The 22,653-nt window shown below is 46.4% G+C and overlaps 1 protein-coding gene across 5 annotated transcripts in view; it reads right to left on the bottom strand.

Moving 5' to 3' along the window:
* The window catches only part of IGSF9B (immunoglobulin superfamily member 9B), a 124,669-nt gene that overhangs the window by 15,802 nt on the left and 86,214 nt on the right, over window positions 1-22,653 (bottom strand). For 2 of the 5 annotated variants that reach the window (XM_081889743.1, XM_081889742.1), the window contains exons 12-19: window positions 20,855-20,978; window positions 14,873-15,048; window positions 14,046-14,272; window positions 12,720-12,804; window positions 11,769-11,930; window positions 9,870-9,915; window positions 7,751-9,382; window positions 5,350-5,395 (exon numbers count right to left, since the gene is read on the bottom strand). In XM_081889743.1, coding sequence (XP_081745869.1) covers window positions 5,350-5,395; window positions 7,751-9,382; window positions 9,870-9,915; window positions 11,769-11,930; window positions 12,720-12,804; window positions 14,046-14,272; window positions 14,873-15,048; window positions 20,855-20,978 — 2,498 coding nt within the window. Of the gene's footprint in view, window positions 1-5,349; window positions 5,396-6,861; window positions 7,229-7,750; window positions 9,383-9,869; window positions 9,916-11,768; window positions 11,931-12,719; window positions 12,805-14,045; window positions 14,273-14,872; window positions 15,049-20,854; window positions 20,979-22,653 lie in introns of all 5 variants that reach the window. The other 3 variants (XM_081889741.1, XM_081889744.1, XM_081889745.1) reach the window with 2 other exon arrangements.

Genomic DNA, 22,653 nt, shown 5'->3' with positions numbered 1-22,653 from the left:
AAGTGCTGGACAAGGTCCTGGGAAACCAGGTTCAAATTTCCACCTGGTCATGAAGCTCCTTGGGTGACCTTAGGACAGTCACTGCCTCTCAGCCTAACCTACATCACTGGGGTTTTGTGGGCATTAAATGAGGAGGACAAGAACCACATACACCACCTTTATTTCCATGGAGGAAAAAAGTGGGATACAAATGCAACAAATAAATTATGTTGAGCTATTTATTTTTTTAATAAAAGTATTTATATACTACTATATCATAAAAAATCACCATATTGGACACTATTCAGTGCAACTGGCCTACTTGTGAACTGTTATCAATCCCCTTGCCCACCCCACCTTTTTATTACACGAATCTGGGGTGCCTGTTCAGAAATCTGTTGCTGTATTTTGGGTATTTATCTGCAACTATGAATGCAGGATATTTACTTTAATTGAGATAGCAGAAGCTCAGCTCAGTTTTTCCACAAGTTAATGTTAGATGGCAAAGGAAGGAAGGCCACTATTCAATAGCACATAAGGCTTCAAAGGTTGGCATTCCAGCTATTTTTTTAACGTATCATGTATATTTGTTGCATCCTTACAATCTATGACCTTTTAAATGTGTTTGTGGGCCAAGCGATTATTATTATTTTGTTATTATGTGTTTTTATGTTGCAAACCAACCAGTGATCTTTGGATGAAGAGCAGTATATAAACATCATTATTTAATAATAATTATAACAATAACAACATAGTATTTAAGTAAGTTTTACTCAGAGCACACCCATTGAAATGAATGAATATTACTAAACTAGGTTCATTCACTTCAGTGAGTTTTCCCTGAGTAAACCTAGTTGAGTATCACCCCACTCTTTCCTATTAAACACTAATGTTATGGCCCATTGATCTGTCTTTTTACAAAAACTAAACTAAACATGGTACCAGGTGATGACATGCTGTGTTAGCCACATTTCAAATTCTTACCCAGACTCTATAATTAGGGCTCAAATGGATAAGTTTTTCCTGAAATGTCCAGTTCATGTTAATTGAGCATAGGTGAAAACTAGGCTAAAGCAAGAAAAGATTAATATGGCTTCCTTCCAGAGTGTCCAAAGACAAGAGGAGAAAAAACACCTGGAAGAGATACATGGTTTGCCTATTTGGCACAGTACTCTTCTTGAATGCCAACAGAAAAGGACAACTAAAATGAGCAGTTCTACTAGTCAGCAATGGCAGAAATTGGGAGCTATTATTTCTCTAGGTCTTCCTTCCCAGCTGAAGGTTGGAAGAGTAGAGGAAGAAATGTAAGGGTGAAGTGGCAACCTTTGGCACTGGAATGAGACACCGAGCTGGAAAGGTACAATGAGCACAGCATTACCTCAATAAATAGAGTCTCTCCCCAAAACGCTGGATTACAGCCTCTAGGATTTTGAAGCTTTTAAGCACAGAGACCCCTTCTTCTCCATTTTAAGGGATTGCCAGCCACCTCAAAACTCCAAGAAGGACCTACGCTTGAGTAATACTGCTGCATACCCATTTGCAAGCTGAGTCAATGAAAGATGCTCCCATCCTGCCCCCCAAGCATTTTCCTACTGCGGTGCCAGGCTCCACCACCACCACCAGCAGCAGTAGCAGCAGTGCAATGAGGTAAGGAGGAAGCTGATAAAAGAGCAGGGCACACACCAGATAAAGGCATCCCTTCACCAGGTTTGCGGGGGACAGCACAACTTGTCTACACAACGGATTTTCACCATGCTGACAGGAGAGGGATGGAGAAGGGAAAGGAACAAGGGAGAGGAGGCGGAGTTTGGGAGGTGAGGAGAGAGAGGTGGGAGGGGGGGAGAAGGCAGGAGAAGGAGGGGAAGGAAAGAGGAGGGGAAAGTAGTAACAATGGAGTGAGAAAAGAGAGAGAAAGCAAAACGTAAGGTAGAAATCATAATGAAATAAGAGAGAAAAAGCAATCAGACAAAGAGGACTTACAACTTCTCCAAGCCAGAGCGAGTGTGAAATGCATGCAGAGAACTGGCACATGGACAGCCTTTAAAGGGGAAAACTCTTCTCTTCCAAAAAAGACAGACAGACAAGAGTCCTCAAACTCCAAAAGATGTACACCAGAGTGACAACTGTCAGGGCATATGCAAGTCCTGGCCAACCCCCACCTAGGCTCACATCTAGGGCTATGAGCATGAGGCCCTGCCCCACTTAAGGGAAGAGCACACAGGACACCAGCTTGGCCTTGTGGTTTTTGGGTTTCCCATTACAGTGATGAGATTAACTGTGAGGGGACAAGGAGACCTGTCCTTGGTTAACAGACATTCACAGTGAACTGAGAGCACACACATAGCTTTTTATATCCTAAAGGACTGCAGGGTGCAGTACTGCACACCCACAATTCAGCTTCCTGAGAACCAGTGCTTCACCCCCACACGAGAACCAATGCTTTCAACCTCATGAAAAGCCAAGTTTCTAGCCCATACGAACACAAATATATTTTTGAAAATGTGCGGGCAATGCCTGCTGAGATCCCAGAAGCCAAACAGGGTGTGTGCAACAGTTAAGAGCTATGATTTTAGCAGCCTGCTCTCCACAACTAGCAAAAACAAAATAAATTATATGAAATAAGAGCTTCACGCAAACTTTGCAAATATTTGGTGAGGGTATCTTATCCAGCTTTCATTGATGCATAATTTGAATTGTCAAATGTGCAGAATATTGAGTGTGTGTGTTGTACATGCAGCCCAGATTAAAAATTGAAAAGAGGGTGATGACAACGCAAATCAAACCAGGCCATGGATCAGTGGCACAGTCCTTGCTTTGAATGCGGAAGGTCCCTGGCTCAGTTAAACAGTTCAGGTAGCAGGTGATGATAAAGACTCTCCTCCCAAGATCCTGGAAAGCTGCTGCTAGTCAGAAAGGCTAATCTGGGCTAGAGGGACAAATGGTCCAACCTAATTCAAAGTGGCTTCCTATCTTTTGGTCATGTGATCTACCAAGGCAAGACATGGGGAGCCTGTGGCCCTCCAGATACTGCTGTTGAGGCTACACCTACCATCACCCCTCACCATTGGCTGGGGTTGATGGGAGTCCCAAAACATTTGGAGGGTGCCAAGCTGCAAAAGACTGCAGTAGGGGGTGGACTAAGGAGCCTGATATAGTAGTCCCATACAATCTGCCACTGGGTATTAATGGGCCTTCCACTGGGGAGGCCTAGAATAAATCACCCAGGATCTTAAGTGTAACTTGGCCTGCAGTTCCCCTGGCATGACCTTGTATTGAAATCCATTCCCCAGTCCTCAGAAGACGGCACTGGGTTTTTTATGTTGCAGAAGAGAGAGTCATCCAGAGACACTGACGGCAATGCTCCAGATGCCTGTCCAAATTGGTCTGCCTCCCCGCCGTGGAAGTGAGCTGATCTAAGGCGTCTGCACAAATCTCATAAACCATGTCCCTCTTCAGTTTTTATGGCTCCATAAAACAGTGGGGTTGTGTGCGTGTGTGTTTGCGGGTGGGGAAGACTGTATACTGACCTGGTCATAAAGTGCCCAGCAACGCTTCACCCACTGACAACTTTACAACCCCAAATCATAAAGCTATCACTTGCCTCTCTTCTTTATGGAGTCTCTTTTTAAATAACAACAGAGTATGCAGTCACTTATCATCTGCCGGTTTTCACACAGGGCAGAAATGCCCAGCCTCTCTCGTTTAAGGAGAGACTCCTAGTAGATCAATGTTGCAGGACATAAATCAGTGCCTGCACAATTTGTGGTCATTTTTTGGGAAAGCAAAGCCAACCAGGCCTTTACAGCAGACTACTAGGGGTTCTGTCAAAGCCCCTGCTTTTGCTATTTTGCTAAGAAGAATGGTGAGAACAAAGTTTTCATCCAGTATTTGGCATGTTGCCACCCAAGGCGGGCGGTTTGAGATTCTATCAGTGGGTCTTGCAGACCCTCCAAGTGCCTCTATTTTCCAGGGAAAGTCCCAGATTTACAGAAGCCATCCTGGTTTCTGATTTGATCCTGGAATGTCCCACTTTTCCTTAGGACATCCCTATTTTCATTGGAGAAATGTTGAAGGGGACGGAATAGGATGTTCCTATGTTCATCAGAGAAATGGAGGGGATAGAATAGGGTGTTCCTATTTTCATCGGAGAAATGTTGCAGGGGATGTCTTTATTTTCATCAGAAAAAAAATGGAGGGTATGGTCTTGCAAAAGGCTCCTCCTGCTCCTGACAGTCAAGGTGCACAGCCCTCAAGGCCATGACAGTTATTTTGGCACCTGAAACAGAACATCCCAAAGCCCTGCTCCCTGTCCCCATCACTAAAAATAATTATAAATTAAATACAGGTATCTCCCAATTTATGCAGCGGTTTTGTTCCAGGCTTCCCTGTGTGTAAATGGAGCACCCTGGAGAATCCTCCTGGCTCACAAGGAGACCCTCCCAAGAACCCAAAGAGGGTCTGCTGGTGAGCCAGAAAGACTCTCCAGGGTGCTCCACATTTCCAGGTTTCACTTCTGGGTTTGTGGCATGTTGCATGTGCACCGTCACATGCAAATATAGCATGCATAAATGGGGAGTTACCTATAACTTAGCAGTTTGCTGCCCTTTCATGACACCCAAAATCAGCCTGAGGTGGCTGCCTCACTCTGGTAAGGTAATGGTAAGTCCAGCCTGCTCATTAAGTATGGGGAAGAGATGGGTAGTATAATCTCATACGCAGCAAGCTATATGGGAGGGTCTCTGAAAAACGGGGTTTGGAACTTCTGACTGGTGTGGCGGTTAAAAGTGTTAGGCTAGAACCTGAGCTCACTGATTCAATCACATTACTCCACTTGATATCCATTTATTGTGGTCCTTCTTGGTGATGGGACACACTCTTGAGGAGCAAGGGGGCAGCAGGGGGAGGTGTTAGAGGTGTAAATGACTTTGTAACTTTGAAAACCTGGTATCACTGGGTCAAGTTAATTAGTTTTGTTGAATTAAACTAAATTGGATTTTGAATACATGTTCAATTTACTGTTACTAAGGCAAACTGCTATTCTGAGTAATGCTTTTTATAGAGTGGGGGGCACTGGGGAAGAGTCTATGGAATCAAGGGGTCAGTGGTCCAAAAAAGTTTGGCTGATATAGAGTCTGTGCTTATAGAGAGAGGGAGATGTACAAGAGAATGGGGAAACCCAAAAGCCACAGAGACTAAGTGTGCAAAGGTTTGTCCTGGATTTTGCAATACCTTATTCCCCTTTAAAGGAAATGTATAGATATATAGATATATGTTATTGAAAAGAGCCCCCCTCCTTTGGAATCCCCTCCCATGCCCCTCTCCCCAACCACGCCCCACAGCACCATCCTTCCAGACATTGATCGCCCTTACCTATTGAGCTGAGGAGTGGCTTGTCTCGACAACACTGCCCAGATAGCTGAGATTAATCAAAAACAAAGCAGTTATCAACACCCGCAAGGAGCCAAGCTCCACAAGACATCAGCAAGTCAAACGGAGGAGGAAAATAATAATAATAAAATAAATCCAAAAGGAAAAGTGAGGGGGAAAGAAACCGAAACACAAAAGAAGCAAACAAACAATGCTGGAAAAACAAAGGGGGGAAAGAAATGGAAACGAAAGAAAGGATGGCGAAAGTGTATAGAAGGCATGGCTTCAAAGCACAGACAACAGGGCGCTAACACAGAGAAAGCTGCAGACCTGCAGAAAGCTTCAGGCTGCAGACCTGAAGCCAGCTCAACATTCATTTCCTCCTTCCAGGGAAGCCTGGGAACTGCAGTTGCATGAGGAGGGTAGGGCCAGCCTCAACATCAAGTAGGACAGTGAATGGTTTGGGGGTACCATTAATGGGGAGCAATTTGACACATTAAAATTAAATTTGACACACTTGTGAGAGGGTAAAGGTGGGTTAGGGATCTCTTAACAGGAAGTGTTCAGCAGAAAAACCACTACAATTCTCATGATTTTTGGGGGGGAAGTCGTGGCAGTTAGAATGGTGTGAAGTTTGTAGTGTGGACATGTCCTCTAGAGTAGTATTCTTCAACCTTGGATCCCCAGATGCTGTTGGACTACAACTCCCATCATCCCCAGCCAACTAAGCCAATTGTCGGGGATGATGGGAGTTGTAGATCAACAATATATGGGAGCCCAATATTCAAGAACACTGCTCTAGAGTGTCCTAATATGTTCCCATATGTCGTCTTTGAGTGGAAGTCTTGGATCCATTAGGTTTCAGATTGTCTATACAAGCATAGGTTTAAAGTAACAGAGGTTGCTTTCATTTTGCTAGTCATTTACAGTACCCTTCAGCTGTTTAGCACAAAGACATGTCTCCTATCCCTTGGGTCCAATCTCCTGAAGCAGCAACCAATAACCTTGCCAAATGGGTCTCCAAAGACTTAAGTGCTTCCAGGTACCAGAGAGTATAGGTAGAATGCAAGGATGTTTGGCAAGGGGATGAAAAGCCAGCTTCCCACGCTATACTCAAGTCTCACACCTGTGCTCTACAATGACCCTACCACAACCACTGCTTGGGTTCACATACCAGGCTGACCGCATAGTCAAACCAGCCCACCCTTCGCTCCTTGCTTGCGGTTGAGTCACTTCTCCCTCCTGATCCAAATTGATCTACACATGTTTCCATCAAGCCATTTGGGCGGGGCGGGGGGCGGGGTACCACCACTCATTTCCACAACGCTGCGGGATCAAGAGAGGGGGCAAGGGGAGTCAAACTCCACTACATGGAGAACAAAAAAATTGTTTGAACAAAGACAAAAGGATGGAAGGAGAGCGCACCTACAGTTAGTGTGAAAGACAGAGGTGTGGGGAGGAGAAGGAAGAAACGGAAAGAAAGAGAAGACGCTTTGCCTGGTGCAACCCTGGTACCTGGAAAACCAGCTGCTGGAGGTAATTGGCCAGCTGCAATCCCTTGCATGGACAGGATCCGAGGGTGCTGGCGGCTTCCTGATTTGACTTCTGTGTGTTTGGGGTAGATTTTGACTTTTAAAATTTTTTGGTCCTCTCCTTACAAGCTGTTCATGTGGCTAATGTCTTTGTTTCTCTCGCCTCGCCCAAGTCTTGTGGGTGGGGCTGCAGCACCCCTTTTGGAGATGTTGTGGAAAAAGGCGGCTTGTGCGGCCATGTTTCGTTCATGGAAGATGACAAACCCTCTCGGGGGGTAAAAGAAGGATGTGAAGAAGGCAAAGAGCGGGCCTCAAGGCCTTAATGTCCCAGGAAAGTAAACAGCCAGGAACTAGAAGAGGAAAATACTGGTAATATCTGGGGCTCACTGACCCAGTTGCAAAGCGAAAAGAAACACCACCTGAACCTACAGTTTTTAGACATTTGGACACCCTCTTCATTTCATCCCGGCACGTGACTCCCAAACAAAAATGAAAGCTTCAATATTTTTATTTCTTGTGATGGGGGAGGAAAAGGGAGAGCCCTTGAGCTAACCAACAGTACACAATTCCCAACAGTCCCAAAGGCCAGGGACCTTATGGATCTAATCGCCCATGCTGAGGGGGTAACGGACATTGGCAGGGGGTGGCCCAACACTGCAAAACTTGACTGGGGAAGGGAGGGGGAAATAATACTAGAAATCCCAGCTGGAGGCCATCTCCAAAAAAGTTGCTGCAGCGTGCCTCGACATGGATTCAGGTGATGGTGGCAGGGGAAGAAGTTGTGGGGAAGGGATGGGAGCAGGTGAGGTGGGGAGGGAGAGAGAGGCTGGGGGGAGGGGAAGCTGGCAATGTCCACACACACACACACTTACCCCGAACTGGTTGTCGGTGTCGGCTCCGGCCTAAGAATGTCCTCCCCTCCCCTCCTCGGAGAGGGGATTTGTCCGAAGACGTCTATGGGCTCCACGGGCAGGGAAGGGCACTGAGGGGGGGGATAGCCGGTGGCCAGAGAAGTGAAAGCCATGGCTGGCCGGAAGCTGGGGCTTCCTCCCCGGCTGCTCTGGGCAGGGGATCCTGTCGACGGGGTGGACTTGCGGGAGAAGCTGACGGCCGCCGGAGGCTGCAGAGTGATCTCAGACATCTCCGCCTGGTGGATGAGGCCCGGCCGTGGCCTGGCCCGCGCCGTCAGCTCTGGGGAGCTGGTGCGGGAGCTGAGGGGGCTCTGGGTCAGGGGGGAAAGCCTTGAAGGTTGTAGCACCACCTGATGTAAACTGGGCTCAGCCCTCCTGGCTTGCCGGGGGCTGGGCCGAGGTCTGGGTTGGGGGTCGTACCACCTGGTGTCCAGGCCAAATGTGCTTGTGCCGCTGTGGCTGACTGACTCGGACGGCCCATGGTAAGGCAACACAGGTATGCCCATGCCTTGACTGGTGTGTCTTAGCTGCCCTTGACTCGCCATTGGTTGCATAGGTTTGTCCTGCCATTTGGCGGTGGTGGGCATGGAAGGTTGGCTTCTGCTTGGCGACTTGCCAGTCCAGCTCTTTGGTGCCTCCAGGGCCAGGATGCCAGGGTAGGACGTGGGGACCTGGAGCGAGGAAGGTGGTGGTCCCCTAGGAAGACTGGCCTTTGGCTGCAGGCTCTCAGCCATTTCGCACTGGTGGAGCTGGTGGGGGAACATGATGGGCGACGATTCCAGGCCGCTGAAAGGGAACTCGGCCCTGCCCCATGGCTCGGGGGACCGGCCCCCCGTCGGAGTCTGGGTCAGGGGCAGCGTGCTGTTGGAGGCGTTCTCTCCATTCTCCTCGGGGATGGTGGCATGGCCAAAAGGCCCCTCTGGATGCAGAGGAGGGGAGGACATGACAGAGCTGAGGGGGCTGACCTCCGGCATGTAGAAAGGCGGAGGGTCCATCTCGCCGGGGCTGCTGCTGCTGAGGTAACCGTAATACGGGCCGTGGTGGAATGGCCTGGGGGCAGGAGGCCTGGCCTGGCCGGTGGCTTGGAGGCGGCTCTCCATGGTGCCCGTCCCCTCCAGGCCCCGGTGAAACCTTGGGCTGTATGCTGGTGGCTGAAGGTAAGACTCCTGGCTGGAGGAGAGAGGCGTCAGCTGGGACTTGAGGGCTGTCACAGAGGCAGGCATCACGGGGTCGTCGTTCTCTTCATCGGACTGGCGGAACTCCGGGTACATGTCCGTCTCCTCCACAAAGGGGAAGCCCTCTATCCGGCGGGTCTTGAGGGAGGGCTCCATCTCTGAAGGATCCATGACAAAACGGCCGTCTGGCCCGCGGCTGATGAGTTCAATGGGGGTGGTCGCCTCAGCTTCTGCCTCAGCCTTGGAAACACTGTACTTCTTGCTGCTGATGGCCCGCTTGGTCTTCTTGTAAAGGGAGAGCTCCTTCTCCTTGCTGGGGCTAAGCATCCGCTTGCCGGGTGGGCCCTGGTCATCGGAAGATTCGGAGGGGGGACGGAGCGTCCGGATGCTCTCGGGGCTCACTTTTCCAGAGGACAACCTGTGCCATAGAAAAGGGGGGAGCATAATTTTAATAATGGATCACAGAGAAGACCAAGGTCTGTAGTTTGATTAACACCACAGTTTGAGTAAAAGGATGTATGAGCCCTAAATAACATAAACTCCTTAACTGGATGTAAAATGAATAAGCAGAAGTTAGGGTGGGACATCATTATTAATATTACTTCTCCTTTGCAAAGGCCACATTCACGTCATACGTTTAAAACACCACAATACCACTTTAAACAATCATGGCTTCCCCCAAATAATTCTGGGAGATGAAGCTTGTTAAAGGTGCTGAGAGTTGTTAGGAAACCCTTCTATTCCTACATTTCTCAGGGTGGTTTAACCATTTAATCCATCTTCCCAGGGAACTCTGGGAAGTGTAACTCTCAAGGGGAATGGTTGCTTTTAACTGATGATTTCATAGATTTTCTTCTGTTGTTTTTGTTTGTTTGCTTGCTTTTTTACAACACACAGATACTTACGGAGACTCTAAACTCTTCCTGCAATGGGTTATTGAGAGAGGAGGGTCTGGAAAATATAAAGGGGGTGTGGGAGAAATAATTAAAAGAGTTGAAAGGAGAACATTGAATGAGGCACCCTATTTCTTACTTTTCCAACAATGAAAAACAGAACAAGAAGCTCACCCTTGCAGCCAATGTAAACTGGGTATCCCCACTATTACAGGATGTTCACAACATTAAGTGTTTCTCCACATGACCAGATGCACATATCGTCATCATCATCATCATCATCTATTAATTTATACACTGCTTACATGTCAAAATGGTTTCTAAGCACTTTACAAGTATAACATCAATTATAAAAACACACACACATGCAATATGTGTAATAAAGCAATTCCATAAAAAACATTAAAAACATCCTTCATTAAAATACATAAGAAAAAAGCCCATTAAAAATATTATTTAAACAAAACACAAAGCTCAAGTTCCGGGAAATGCTTGCCTGCACAGGTTTCTCTACAGAAGCCAGTGGAATGCCAATACGATAGGGCCTCTTGTATTTCAGCAGAGAGAGCATGCCCTAACACTGCATATCAGTGTTTTATATGCTGTTTTATTTGTAGTAGCACTGCATATAAAACTAGCACATCAGGGAGAAGGCGAGGTCAACTTCTTTTTTCCAGACATCAAATGCTTTGTGGTATTATTATTAAACGTTTGGTCATGCGACACTCCACCCCACGATACAACCTGACACTGTGGAAAGAGGTTGGCTCTTTGAGGCCTTATCATCATATCTAGTGATTGTATCCAATGTCAGTCATACATTTAATAGACCCATTGAAATGAAGGGCCAAGACTAACTTAAGCACATTAGTTTTAACAGGACTACTCTTATTATTATTACTACTACTACAATTTATTAACCATACCTTGCCATAAGGTCCCAGGATAGGATACAACAATTAAAACACAATGCATTAATATTAAAACACAGTATTACACAACTTAGCTGGATACCAAAGTAGGCAAGTGGGGGTGTAGAGAGACATTTTAAGACCACATTCACACCATCCATTTACCGCACTGATATACCACTTTAAACAGTCATGGCTTCCCCCAAAGAATTCTGGGAGTTAGTTTGTCCAGGGTGCTGAGAGTTGTTAGGAAGCCCTTATTCCCAGCCCAGAGCTAACAGTCCCAGAATGGCTTAACTACCAATTCCTCCTCACAGTAAACCCTGGAAATTGTAGCTCTGTGAGGGGAATGGGGGCCTCCTAACAATGTTCAGAACTTTTAACCAACTGCACCTTCCAGAATGCTTTGGGGGAAGCCATACGTGTTTAAAGTAGTACAGTGGTGCCCTGCAAGACGAACGCCTCGCAAGACGAAAAACCCGCTAGACAAAAGGGTTTTCCGTTTTGGAGGCGCTTCGTAAAACGAATTCCCCTATGGGGTTGCTTCGCAAGACGAAAAAAATCTTGCATCCCCCCGTGGTTTTTTTCCGCTTTTTTCACCCTTTTCTTAAGCCGCTTATCAGCTGTTCCGCTGATAAGCCGCTTAACAGCTGATCGCTGGAAGCCGCTTGACAGCTGTAGCGCTAATCCGCTAAGCTGTCAATGGGCTTGCTTCGCAAGACGAAAAAAACGCTATACAAAGAGCCTCACGGAACGGATTAATTTCGTCTTGCGAGGCACCACTGTATCATGGTGCTTTAAGTGGATGGTACAAATGCGGCCTAAGTTTGGTGGAGGGAAAATAGTTTGAACACATATTCTGTGCCTAGAAAAGCAAGTGTCTTGGAATGCAGCATGTTTATCCCAGAACTATTTCCTCAAGATTTCAGAGTATAAGGCTGTCTTGACGCTTAGGTGATTATTGCCTCAATTTTCCAGGAAATGCAAGGTACAGACTCACCTTTTTTGCGCTTAAGTTTCCGTTTGCGTTGCTTGTTGACGAAGCAGGCAGCTAGAGTGCTGAATAGGATGGCAGCTGCGAGGAAGCAAATGGTGGCAACTATTCCAGCCAGCACAGGCCGGGCCAAGCCTTCATCAGTCAGCTCTGGCTGTGGAAATATGTCTGGAAGAGATAGATAATAGGGGAGCCTCTTAAGACACTGCTACAGGCACTTGTTCTGCAGGGAGACCATCAGAGTAAGAATAAACAAATGGAATTACTTCCATCATCTTTTCACCACACACATTTGAGGAGATTTCATTGGGAAATGGTTGGTGCTGCTGTGCTGTGGTAGGCAGTTTTGAAGAGGGTTGGACAACAGTCAACATCTCAAACACATCTCCATGTGGGGGGAAAAACAAGGCTTCTGGCACCTTGAACATTTAACAGGTCCATTATGGCCTTCTAGAATTTGTTGAACTACATCTCCCATCAGCCCCAGCCAGCATGGCCAATGGTCAGGGATGGTGGGAGGAATAGCCCAACAAGATCCAGAGAACCACAAGTTAAGCTGGATCAGGCCAGGAGCACTTATAGTCCAGCATCTGTTCTCACAGTAGCCAACTAGATGCCCAAGGGAAACACATAAGCCGGATCCAAGCAAAATAACACTCTCCCCTCCTCAGAAGCTCTACTGCCTCTAATAGTGGAGGCAAAGCATGGCCATTGTGGCTAGTAGCCATTGATAGCCTTACCCTCCTCTATGTATCACTCAGATTTATGCATTAAATAATTTGGCAGAAAAACAAAACTGAGTTCAAATCTTTCATCTGGCAGGGAAGGCCAGGACAATTCCTCAGTTCTGAGGCCATTCTCAAGAAGGACCCACTCCTTGTGATGATCTTGCCCATCTGCAGATTTGGTTTGGCTGGTGAAAAAGCTTAATGGAAGGTGGAGAAAGCACTTCTTTACCTGTGCTGGATACGCCGGCAATGTTGCTGGGTTCACTGATGAGGTCTTGCATGACAGCCAGAACTCTGAACTCGTACCATGTGTCCTATGGCATGAAATATGTGCATTATCAAACATCGCCTGACAACCAATGCTGACATTTGTCGTGACAAATGAATGCCACCACAAATTGTGGTCAACAGTTGGACTCAGTTTTTAATTGGAAACGGTACATTTTCCCAGTGGTAGCAAAGGAATTGGCTTTATACATGCAGGGAGATTAGCCACTTTTAGTATCTAGAGTCATCAGGTTGCAACACTTGTAGTGAAGTCAGAAAACAGAGTATTCTAGGGTCTCCAAAGAGATAGTGAGTGCGGCAATTAAGCCCCCAAAATGTATTTAGTGGGTTTCCTTAGGGACCATTTAACACCAAACATATATACACACATATCACTTGATTACCTAACACTTGCTTCATAAAACTGAATTCACAATACCATTTATACCCCACCTGTCCACAGTCAAAAGGGTCGTCCAGGTGGCTTATACTGGTAAAATATATATAACATAAAATTAAACATAATAAAAGAGAACAGAGAGAATTATTATTTTTAAAATGGAGCACAGAGGATTACTAATGCATTGGTTCCACTTCAGAAGCAGGACCAGGTAATTTGCAAGTCCCAAATCCAGGGAGATATTTTGATATACATAATTTTTAAAATGGAATTTGGATGGAATTTGGATTTCAGAAGCATTCCTAGTTCGGAGAGATGGATAGTACGTCAACCACTCTTCTCAAAGAGCAGTGTGTTAGAAATTTTCACCATTAGGGCATCATTTCTGGTGCTCCAAAGGCCTATTTGCCAAGGAACCCTTTGCAGTCTTCTGTAGAACCTCTTCTACAGAAGATTTGGGGCTATGCTCTAGGATAATGTTCTTCAACCTTCGATCCTCAAATGTTGTTGGACTTCAACTCCTATCATCCCTGACACTTGGCTAAGCTGGCTGGGGATGATGGGAGTTGTAGTCCAACAACATCTGGAGACCCAGTCTTGAAGAACACTGTTCTAGGATGTACAGACAAGCTCATATGCAGCACTGCTCAGGCTTCCTGGAACCTCATTTTTGTCAGAGAGCAGCCTGGAACATACCTAACACTCCTCTGTGGCAGAACATTGCAAGGAAAGATAAACAGTTTGGGAGACAATTTGTCTTTCAGGGAAACTTGTCTATTATTACTAGCCTTCTTATTAAGGAATTCCTATTAAGCTTGCACACTTAATTCACTCCAAGATTTCCCAGAAAGACCACCACACTGTAGGTTCAATCTGTCATCCACTTACCTGAGTCAAATCCTTTGCAAAGAAGTCACTGTCACTCCCCAAGATGGCATCATCTAAAATCTCCCATCTTTCTCCAACCCGAAACTCCATAATATAACGGTCAATCGGAAAGCTATGATTGGCTGGAGGAAGCCATGACAATAGGACTCCTTGCTGCGTCCGATTGGCTGTTAGGCACCTTGGTGGAGTAACCAGCACCAGGGGTTCTGGAGTTGTGACAGGGAATGCTGAAGATAAAAAAAAATGTTGGGACAGAAGGGGAAGGGAAAAGAAATATTTTTAAACAGATGCAAGAAACCTATGGGGGGGGCGGTGATGGGTCTTGTGTTTTACACTGGAATTGCGGCACATTTGTCAAAGTGTTTGACCACTTCTGCTTTAAAAGCTCTACCGTTTCACCCTTACTGTCCCTTATGCCCAGAATGTTTTCCTCAGAATACCTGCTTTATGCCACCTATCCTGCTGCCCCTTAACTGCTTCCTCAAAGCTCTGCTCTTCCATGACACCTTTGGCTCAACCTTTTACTTTTACTGAGAGTAAGCACAGCACTAAATTTCCATGTGCCTCCCCCCCCCCTTTCTTAAGATGTCATAACCAAATTCTGCTTGGCAGTTCCTGAGATCAGTGAGAAGGTTTATGTCTATGCTTGGATGCAATTAGACACCATGTTGAACCAGTTGGAGAACCCTTGAAAGCTTTCTGGTTTCTTAGAATTCTAGAATAACACTGGGTACGACACTGCTAGTAATTCATTCTTCTTTTTTTAATGGCTTTGTCATTTTGGTTTATGCAACCTTGGATCAACAAGGTCCTCTTCTGAGTCTCACCTAAAGTATTCACAGTGACCACCTCACTGAAGGAGCTTGTGCCTAGCTTGTTTTGGGCCAAGACACTGAACTGGTAGGCAGTCTCCGGTTCTAGATTATCCATGAGGAACCAACTGGGCCCAGTTGGCACTGGGAAAGAGAGCCAGTCATGAGGTCCAAATTGTGCCCGCTTCATCCTGGCAAGATAGAAGAAAGACAATCGAAGGGGCGGGTTCTTTAGAGGGAAGAAATCAAAGAGAAAAAAGAGAACAAGAGAGAGAAAAGAAAAGTGTAGAAAGAGGAAAAAAGAGAGAGATAATTCCTTAATGAACAATGGAGCTACTTGGGGTTGGATCCAATGACACCCAGGACTCTGCTAAATACAAAATTCTGCACCAACATGACTCACATTTCATGGCAAGGAATGCTTGATTCTGCGGCCAGACTCAATCCAGCACATTTGCATAATCACTCCAGATTTGCATTCTTTATTTTGCTCCTACTAGTTACATGGGAGGGGGAAATGAGACCTGAACCCCACACCCTCTGGCTTCCCACAGATCTTATTCAGAGACTCCCCTGATTCCTGAAAATGCAGCAGATGTTGCCCACAAGCTTTCAAACCTGTTTTTAACCATCATATGGGCTAGAAACCTGATTGTTGATTTTAATGAAGGGTGAGACATCTAAGAAGTTGAATTCTGCACCCAACACTTAATGAAATGAGTTTCTTCTCTTGCTCTCTTCACACACACACACACACACACACACACACACACTCCTGCAATTTTGTACCACTAAGGTCTGTGCGCAAGTTTCTAAAGGCTTGATCTGTTTCCACTGCAGCAAAAGAGGAGGGAGATGTAAATTGGTTTTTTGCTTGCCACTCTAAACCTGGGTACATATCTTTCCATCCAATCGGATGTAAACTAATGAAATGATGACAGCCCCCAACAGTACAATGATAATCGGAAATGATATGTTTTCATCCAGCCATCCTGCACCCATGGGTCTCTTACCGCATCAGCCCTGATTATTTGTCACGGCAAATCTAAACATTAATTACTGACGGCCCTCTCCATGGCACACGGTGCTAGCTCTGCTAACGGATAAGCAGGTGGGAGGCTAGGCTGACTCATACGTCATCAGCGGGATTGCCAAATTAATGCTAGAGCCAAATGCTGCCTTCAGGCTAGGCTCACCTGAGCAGCACCTCCCATGAGGACCATGGCCAAGAAATGATTTCATTGGTCGCATTCCAGGCCCTGCTGATGCCAATGGAACGGAAGGCAGAGCATTGAAAGAAGGCAATGGGGATTGCCCAGGGCTGTCCCTACCATAAGGAAGAGTGAGGCAGTCACTGCAGGCAGCAGATGCTGAGGAGTGAGGATTGGGTAAGGCTGTTTGCACCATATGGCCAGGTTTGCACCCCCTAAGTGAGCCTGCTGTCCTTCAGGGCAGTGGAGGTTGCTGTTCGGCATTGAGATAAGATTCCACTGCTAATCTGGTCAGCTTCTGTACATGAACTTGAGGGAGCCACAATTTTTGCCCTTTGCCTCAAGGAACAAAATGGGGTTGGCCCATTGAATTGACAATTCTCCTTTGCACCACTAATCCTATGTAAGGTTTCCACCGAGAGCATCTGCTTCTGCAGAAACGAAGCTGCTGGCGGAAGTAGGTGCAAGTATGTGATTAAAGTGAAGCCAGAGCAAGATCCAGGCAGCACAACAAAAGCCTAGACAATGGGACCATCTGGACAGCAGCCCACAGGGCAAAGGCAACAGTGCCTGTCAGGGTGCCTCCAACACTTTTGGAGTTCAACCAGAGCCCTTCCAAGGAACAATTTGGGAAGACGTGGGTCCCTTTAAGGTCCAAGCAACTTCAGTCTGTCTTGCTCTGCCCCTCTTCACAGTGACTGGTCCCTGTCTTTTCCTGTTCCTCTGTAACATCTCCTGTTGGCAAGCTTTGCCTATGCAGCAAAGCACCTGCTGCATGCAGGAACTCTGATCCTCAGCCTGCTCTGCTGATCTGACTCTGCTACCTTCTCCATTCCTTTTTAATGTTATGCAACAGAAGATGCCAACACAACAGTGGTGCTAGTGGAAACTCTCTGTGCAATACATTGCACCACTTGTCATGCAACAAAATTACCAGCAACCTGCTCATTCTCTTGAGCGACAACTTTCCGCTGGGGCAAAACATTTCAAGGGTGCAACAAGTATACCACTAAGTCACATAGAGGAGGGAGAAAGGTTGTTTTCTGCTGCTCCAGAAAAGCGGACAAGGAGCAATGGATCCAAACTACAAGAAAGAAGATTCCACCTAAACATTAGGAAGAACTTCCTGACAGTAAGAGCTGTTTGACAGTGGAATTTGCTGCCAAGGAGTGTGGTGGAGTCTCCTTCTTTGGAGGTCTTTAAGCAGAGGCTTGACAACCATATGTCAGGAGTGCTCTGATGGTGTTTCCTGCTTGGCAGGGGGTTGGACTCGATGGCCCTTGTGGTCTCTTCCAACTCTATGATTCTATGATTCTAAGTGACTTTAATTTAGCACGACTTTGGATTACAACCCATGGACAACAGTGGAAGTGGATAAGGCCCTATGGAGCAGGCAGGCAACCTCAAACTGCATGAGGCCCTCCCACTAACATCAATAAAGCCCTCTGCAAGCAAGCAGTTCAGACCTCTGGCAGATCCTGGCTGACTGTCGGATGGGGAGAAAGGGGGCAAGGGTAGAGAGAAAAAGGAGGTAGTCTCCTTTTTGCTTTTGCCCCAATGCAGGCTTCATGTCTGCTCATAGTTGGCAGACTCTCTCTGATAGATTACCCCTGTTGGAATACAACCATAGACCGAGAAAATGTTGTCATTTCTTGCCCTAAAGGGAAGATCCAGCTGCTTCAAGCTGCACCACATACACCAAAAAAAACACCAAACCCAACTGCAATTCACTTGGGGAGAATAAATGAATAAGAGTCCAGCAGGAAAGAGAATCCCTGGATGTAAATTAAAAGGGGAGGGAGAATTTAGCATGGCACCAATAAGTGGCTCCAGTGGGTAATAAATTGCAACTCTTTGCTAAAGATGGAAGCAAACAACTCCTTAGGGCAGTGACTTTGAAACCATGTCCTGGAGCACTCTGGGCTTCCCCAAAGCTCAGTTAGTTAGGAGGGTGGGAATCAATAATGGTGCAAGACAGCTCGTCTGTCATTTGCAATCTCCCCCTGCAATGCCAGATGTTGGAAGGGCACTGGGAATGTTTTAGGCTGTGCTCAGTTCACGCAAGGCCATAAAGAGGCTCAACAGACGCAACCAGGGACCTGCATGAAATAAGCATGCCCCAGAATCCTCTGCGAGGGCACCGGGATCCCTGTAAAAGAAATGCAGGGCTTCTTCAGCAGGTGAGTCAGCATGGACCAGGTTCCCTGTAGAGGGGAAAAAATGTTTATCATTTATTTATTACATTTAGATCCCACCTTTCCTCCAAAGAGCTCAAGATGATGGACATAGCTCTCCCCACCACCTCATTTTATCCTCCCAACAACCCTCTGAGGTAGGCTAGGCTAAGAGACAGTGACTGCTCCCCACCCCAGGGTCACACAGTAGCAAGTTTCATGGCTGAGTAGGGGATTTGAACCCTGGACTCCCAGATCCTAGTCTAACCCTCTAGCCATTACATCACACTGGCTCTTTGGGGATGCTACTCTTTGCCTTGGGAACCTTCCAAAAACGGAAGCATCTTGTATCCACAGAGCTGGCTTAATGCAGAAGCATCTGCCACAGATGCCTGTGCTCCTTTCCCGCACCCCTGGGGACTCCTTGCGCAGACCCAAGCCAAAGAAAATTAACCTATTTTGTTTTAAAGGTTCTGAAAATATCCCTGTTTCTCAACCATGTGATGGGGTAAAAATTGCCAGGACAGCTGACAGCAATCTGGCTGTTCCCCTCCAAGGTGAGACGCAGCTCACAGAGGGAAGATGGTTTAATCGTTCCTTTGCAATGATATTTTAATCACAGAGGCAGCTGCATAAATTTTGTACTCTAAGCCTATTCCCTTGATTGATCTGTGTTCCTCCACCTCCCACAACACCCTTTTCCTTTATCCCACCCCTATCTCCCATCTCTCCTTCCTTCCTTCCTTCCTTCCTTCCTTCCTTCCTTCCTTCCTTCCTTCCTTCCTTTCCTTCCTTCTCACGTTTTGTTTTTTTACATAATCATATAACCCTCACTTTCTCAAGTGCTACCTTTATCCTCTTCAGGAAGCCAAGTAGATTTTATGATGGGGAAGCACATAGCCAATCTCTGCTCCATCAGCAACCCACCATCCTCACCCCTAAGCTGGTCAGCTTGGACCATCAAGAGGAGGGAGGAGAAGAAGAGGAGAAGAAAGGGTGGGGAGAATATCCTCAAGGATTTGAGATGAGAAACACAACTGAAATGCAGGTCACTGTCACCTCTGCTGTTCCTTCAGAGTCAACAGAGTGACAGAATGTCAATCAGCTTGGAGGCCTCTTTCTGCCAAGCCGTGTGCAAGGCAATGAATTTGCTGTGCTGCAGCAACATCTGAGCACCTGCCTAATCTGGCAAAAAGCTTGAAATGGGAAGGCATGCAGCTGCCTTACACCAATTTGCCCATCTAGACCAGCAAAGAATGACAACAGCTTTCCAGGGTCTCAGGAAAAGAAGGGTCCTTCCCAATCACCTGCTGCTACCTGATAGTTTTGATGCAGGGGAACCTGTGGCCCTTCAGATGTTGCTGGACTACAATTCCCACCATATCTGGCTAGTGGTCATGCTGGCTGGGGTTGACAGGAGCTGGAGTCCAATAGCATCTGGAAGGCCAGAGGTACCCCACCATGGTTTTAACTGGAGATTGAACTTGGGGTCTTCCACCTGCCATGAATGCAGTTTACCCTCTGAGGTATGCTCCCTTCTTTGGAATCCTGGTGCTCTCTGAGCTAGCTTGTGCTGATAGGCATTGTAGCTACTATCTGTCTACCTATCCCCCACAAGACCTGGGATATACCGTAATGATCATGAATAAAATCATGAGCTATAAGCAATTGTTGCGAGGAAAAAACAGAGAGAGGGAGAACAATCTATGCCACCTTGAGCTCCTTGGAGGAAAGGTGGGGTCTAAATGACAAAATAAAATAAACTATGGAATGGGAGAAACCACTCAATAGAAACGTTTAAACAAAAGTGGGTGTCCTATCTTTTCTATAGGAATCAAAACCAAACAGGAAACACTTGATGAAACCATGAATATAGAACAGGCAGGCTGCATTGAACTTCATGAGACGCAAGCTATGTGGCAGCAAGTTCCATAGTTGAACTATCTGCTGCATGAAGTAGGACATTATTTTATCAGTCCTGAGTTTTCCAACATTCAGCTTCATTGGGGTCCACAAGTTCTCATGTGATGAGAGCGGGAGAAAAACTGTCAAAGAGCAGCTGGAGGGGGGATCAAGAGTGTGATAGCAGTGGGGACAAAGTGCCAACACCCCCTTCCCCCAATGTTGGGGTTCTGCTCCAAATGGCCCCTGCTCCCCACTTTGGCTGCTATTTGGTAAAACAAAAAGCTAAGCACACAAGGGCCAATCAAATGCTTGATATCATCTCTGGTTTGCACCTCAGGAAGTCTGGGCCTGGTCAGTGCCCAGAAACCCACCTACAACACCTTGAGTTCCATTATGGAAACAAAGACAAGAGATAAGTGTATTAAACAAAGCACATGAACAGCCTCGCAGCAGTGGATATAGGTACCACTGAGAGGGGTGGAGAAAACCCTATTCTGTGCTAATCTTCCTCTTTGGAAAAGAAGTGTTGGGTACACCTGACACCCTTGCTGGCTCGCTTAGAGTGATTGGCATTCAAGCACATCAGGCTAAAAACAAGCTGTTCGGGGGAACTCCAGCCTCAGAAGGGCAAGGCCCCTTCCAACTCCGAGTTCTGGCCGAGTGAGAAAGAAAAGAAGCAGAGAGCAAAGCATGCTGGGATGACTCACAGAGGTCCGTACCAAACTGAGAATGTCTGTTCATATCCACCATCATAGCCAGGCTCCCAGGAAACATTGGCAGAGGTCATGGAAACAGCAATACGCACGTTGCCTGGGGCATGGGGGCTTGTGCCTGAAAACATGGAAGAGGGGGGGAGAAAAAAGAATGAGACTGTTTAAGATGCTGAGGGGAAATAATTAGAAAAAAATATTGTTGCACATCAAATTATAGAGTTATTTTTTAAAACTGGGGTGGGGAACCTTTTTCAGCCTGAAGGCCACATTCCTGCATGGGAAATCTCCCAAGGGCCGCATGTCAACGGTGGGTGTGGCCAGACAAAGACCGCTCTCCCTCCAAGCAAGCAAGAGGTACCATCAGAACTCAAGGACATATTACAACCAGGTAAAAGCAATAGAGGAAGGCACAGAGCATGGCCTGGGAAGGTGTGACAGAGTCCAAAGGGCTAGCTGAAGTGGCCTGAAGGGCCACGTTCAGTCCCTGGCCCTGAGAGTCCCTGGCGGCTGCTGCTGCTGCTGCTGCTGCTACTACTACTACTACTACTATCTTTGAGATCACTACTGTTTTGAGATCATTAGTGTGTTTAACAATCCTTACGATAATTTAGTCAAATTTTCTAAATTTAGGTAGCCTGCCCTATATTATACATTCTATTATCTTCATATTTCTTATTTTCTGTCCTTATCAGGACAAAGTACTAGGGCAAAATAAAGAGATAGCACATAGCTGTTAAGAAGCAGAGGAACAGAGAAGTGGAAATTAAAGGGCCAAGCAACCAGGTTCAAAGATGGCAACCCAGTTTTGGAGAGGGTGTCACCATGCAACATCAGTAATTTTGACATTATTAATTTGATGCATCAGCATCAGCAGCATCCAGTGGGCAGCTTCCCTCATTTCACAACCCTTGACAGAAACCTCTTCTGCTAATAGTGCAATAGTCTTTGTCCATTGGAAGCAACACAAATCCATGGGTCACTTCATGAGAATGTGAGCAGAGCCCTCCCAGAGCAGGAGAAAGGCCCATCTGGTCTAGCATCCTGTTCTCACAGTGGCCAACCAGGTGACTATGGGGAGCCAACAAGCAGATTCTGAGTGCAACAGAAGTTCTCTGCACTTGTGATTCCCAGCAATGGACATTCAGAGGCCTCCAACAGCCGAAGCAGAATTCAGACACCATGGCTAGTAGCCATGGATATCGTTATTCAGTGTGAATATGTCTAATGCTCTTCTACAGCTGTCCAAGTTGGTGGTCATCACTATGTCTAAAATGGATACACAACCAGTCCATGCAACCTGTACTTCAGGGAGGTTCAGCTGCTCATACCATTGCATTAGTGTGGTCTGTGTGCTGCATTGGGGCCTGTGGACCTTCCAGAAGCACATCCATTATCTTTAAGAAGATACATTATTTATTATAGGTCTATGTAGACATGACTGCTCACCTACTCCACATTATTTCTAGATAAAATAGTGTGTGATCCAGGAAAAATTCAATATTCTAAAGCCAAAGAGAACCCCTTAGTGATCAAATAATTATGAGGTTTCACAATTCTCCCTCCTCTGCATCCCCTTCACATATATGTTTGGAGGTTATATTGTCATATGAGAAGCTGGGCTTGCTCTGAGGTTGCCCCGAAACTATGGAATATCCTTCCCTAGGAATGTCTGCTAGTCTCACCCATTTGATTTTTTTCTGAACAGGGCTCTGCAGTCCACCTTCTGGTAGGAAGAGGATTGTGCCTCTACCCTTTTGCTTATCTGTATAAGGAAAGAGGCAATGCTTTGGGAA

This window comes from Podarcis melisellensis, assembly GCF_964234715.1.
Source record: "Podarcis melisellensis genome assembly, chromosome: 15".
In the NCBI taxonomy this organism is placed as follows: Eukaryota; Metazoa; Chordata; class Lepidosauria; order Squamata; family Lacertidae; genus Podarcis; species Podarcis melisellensis.
This window is presented reverse-complemented; position numbering and strand designations above follow the sequence as displayed.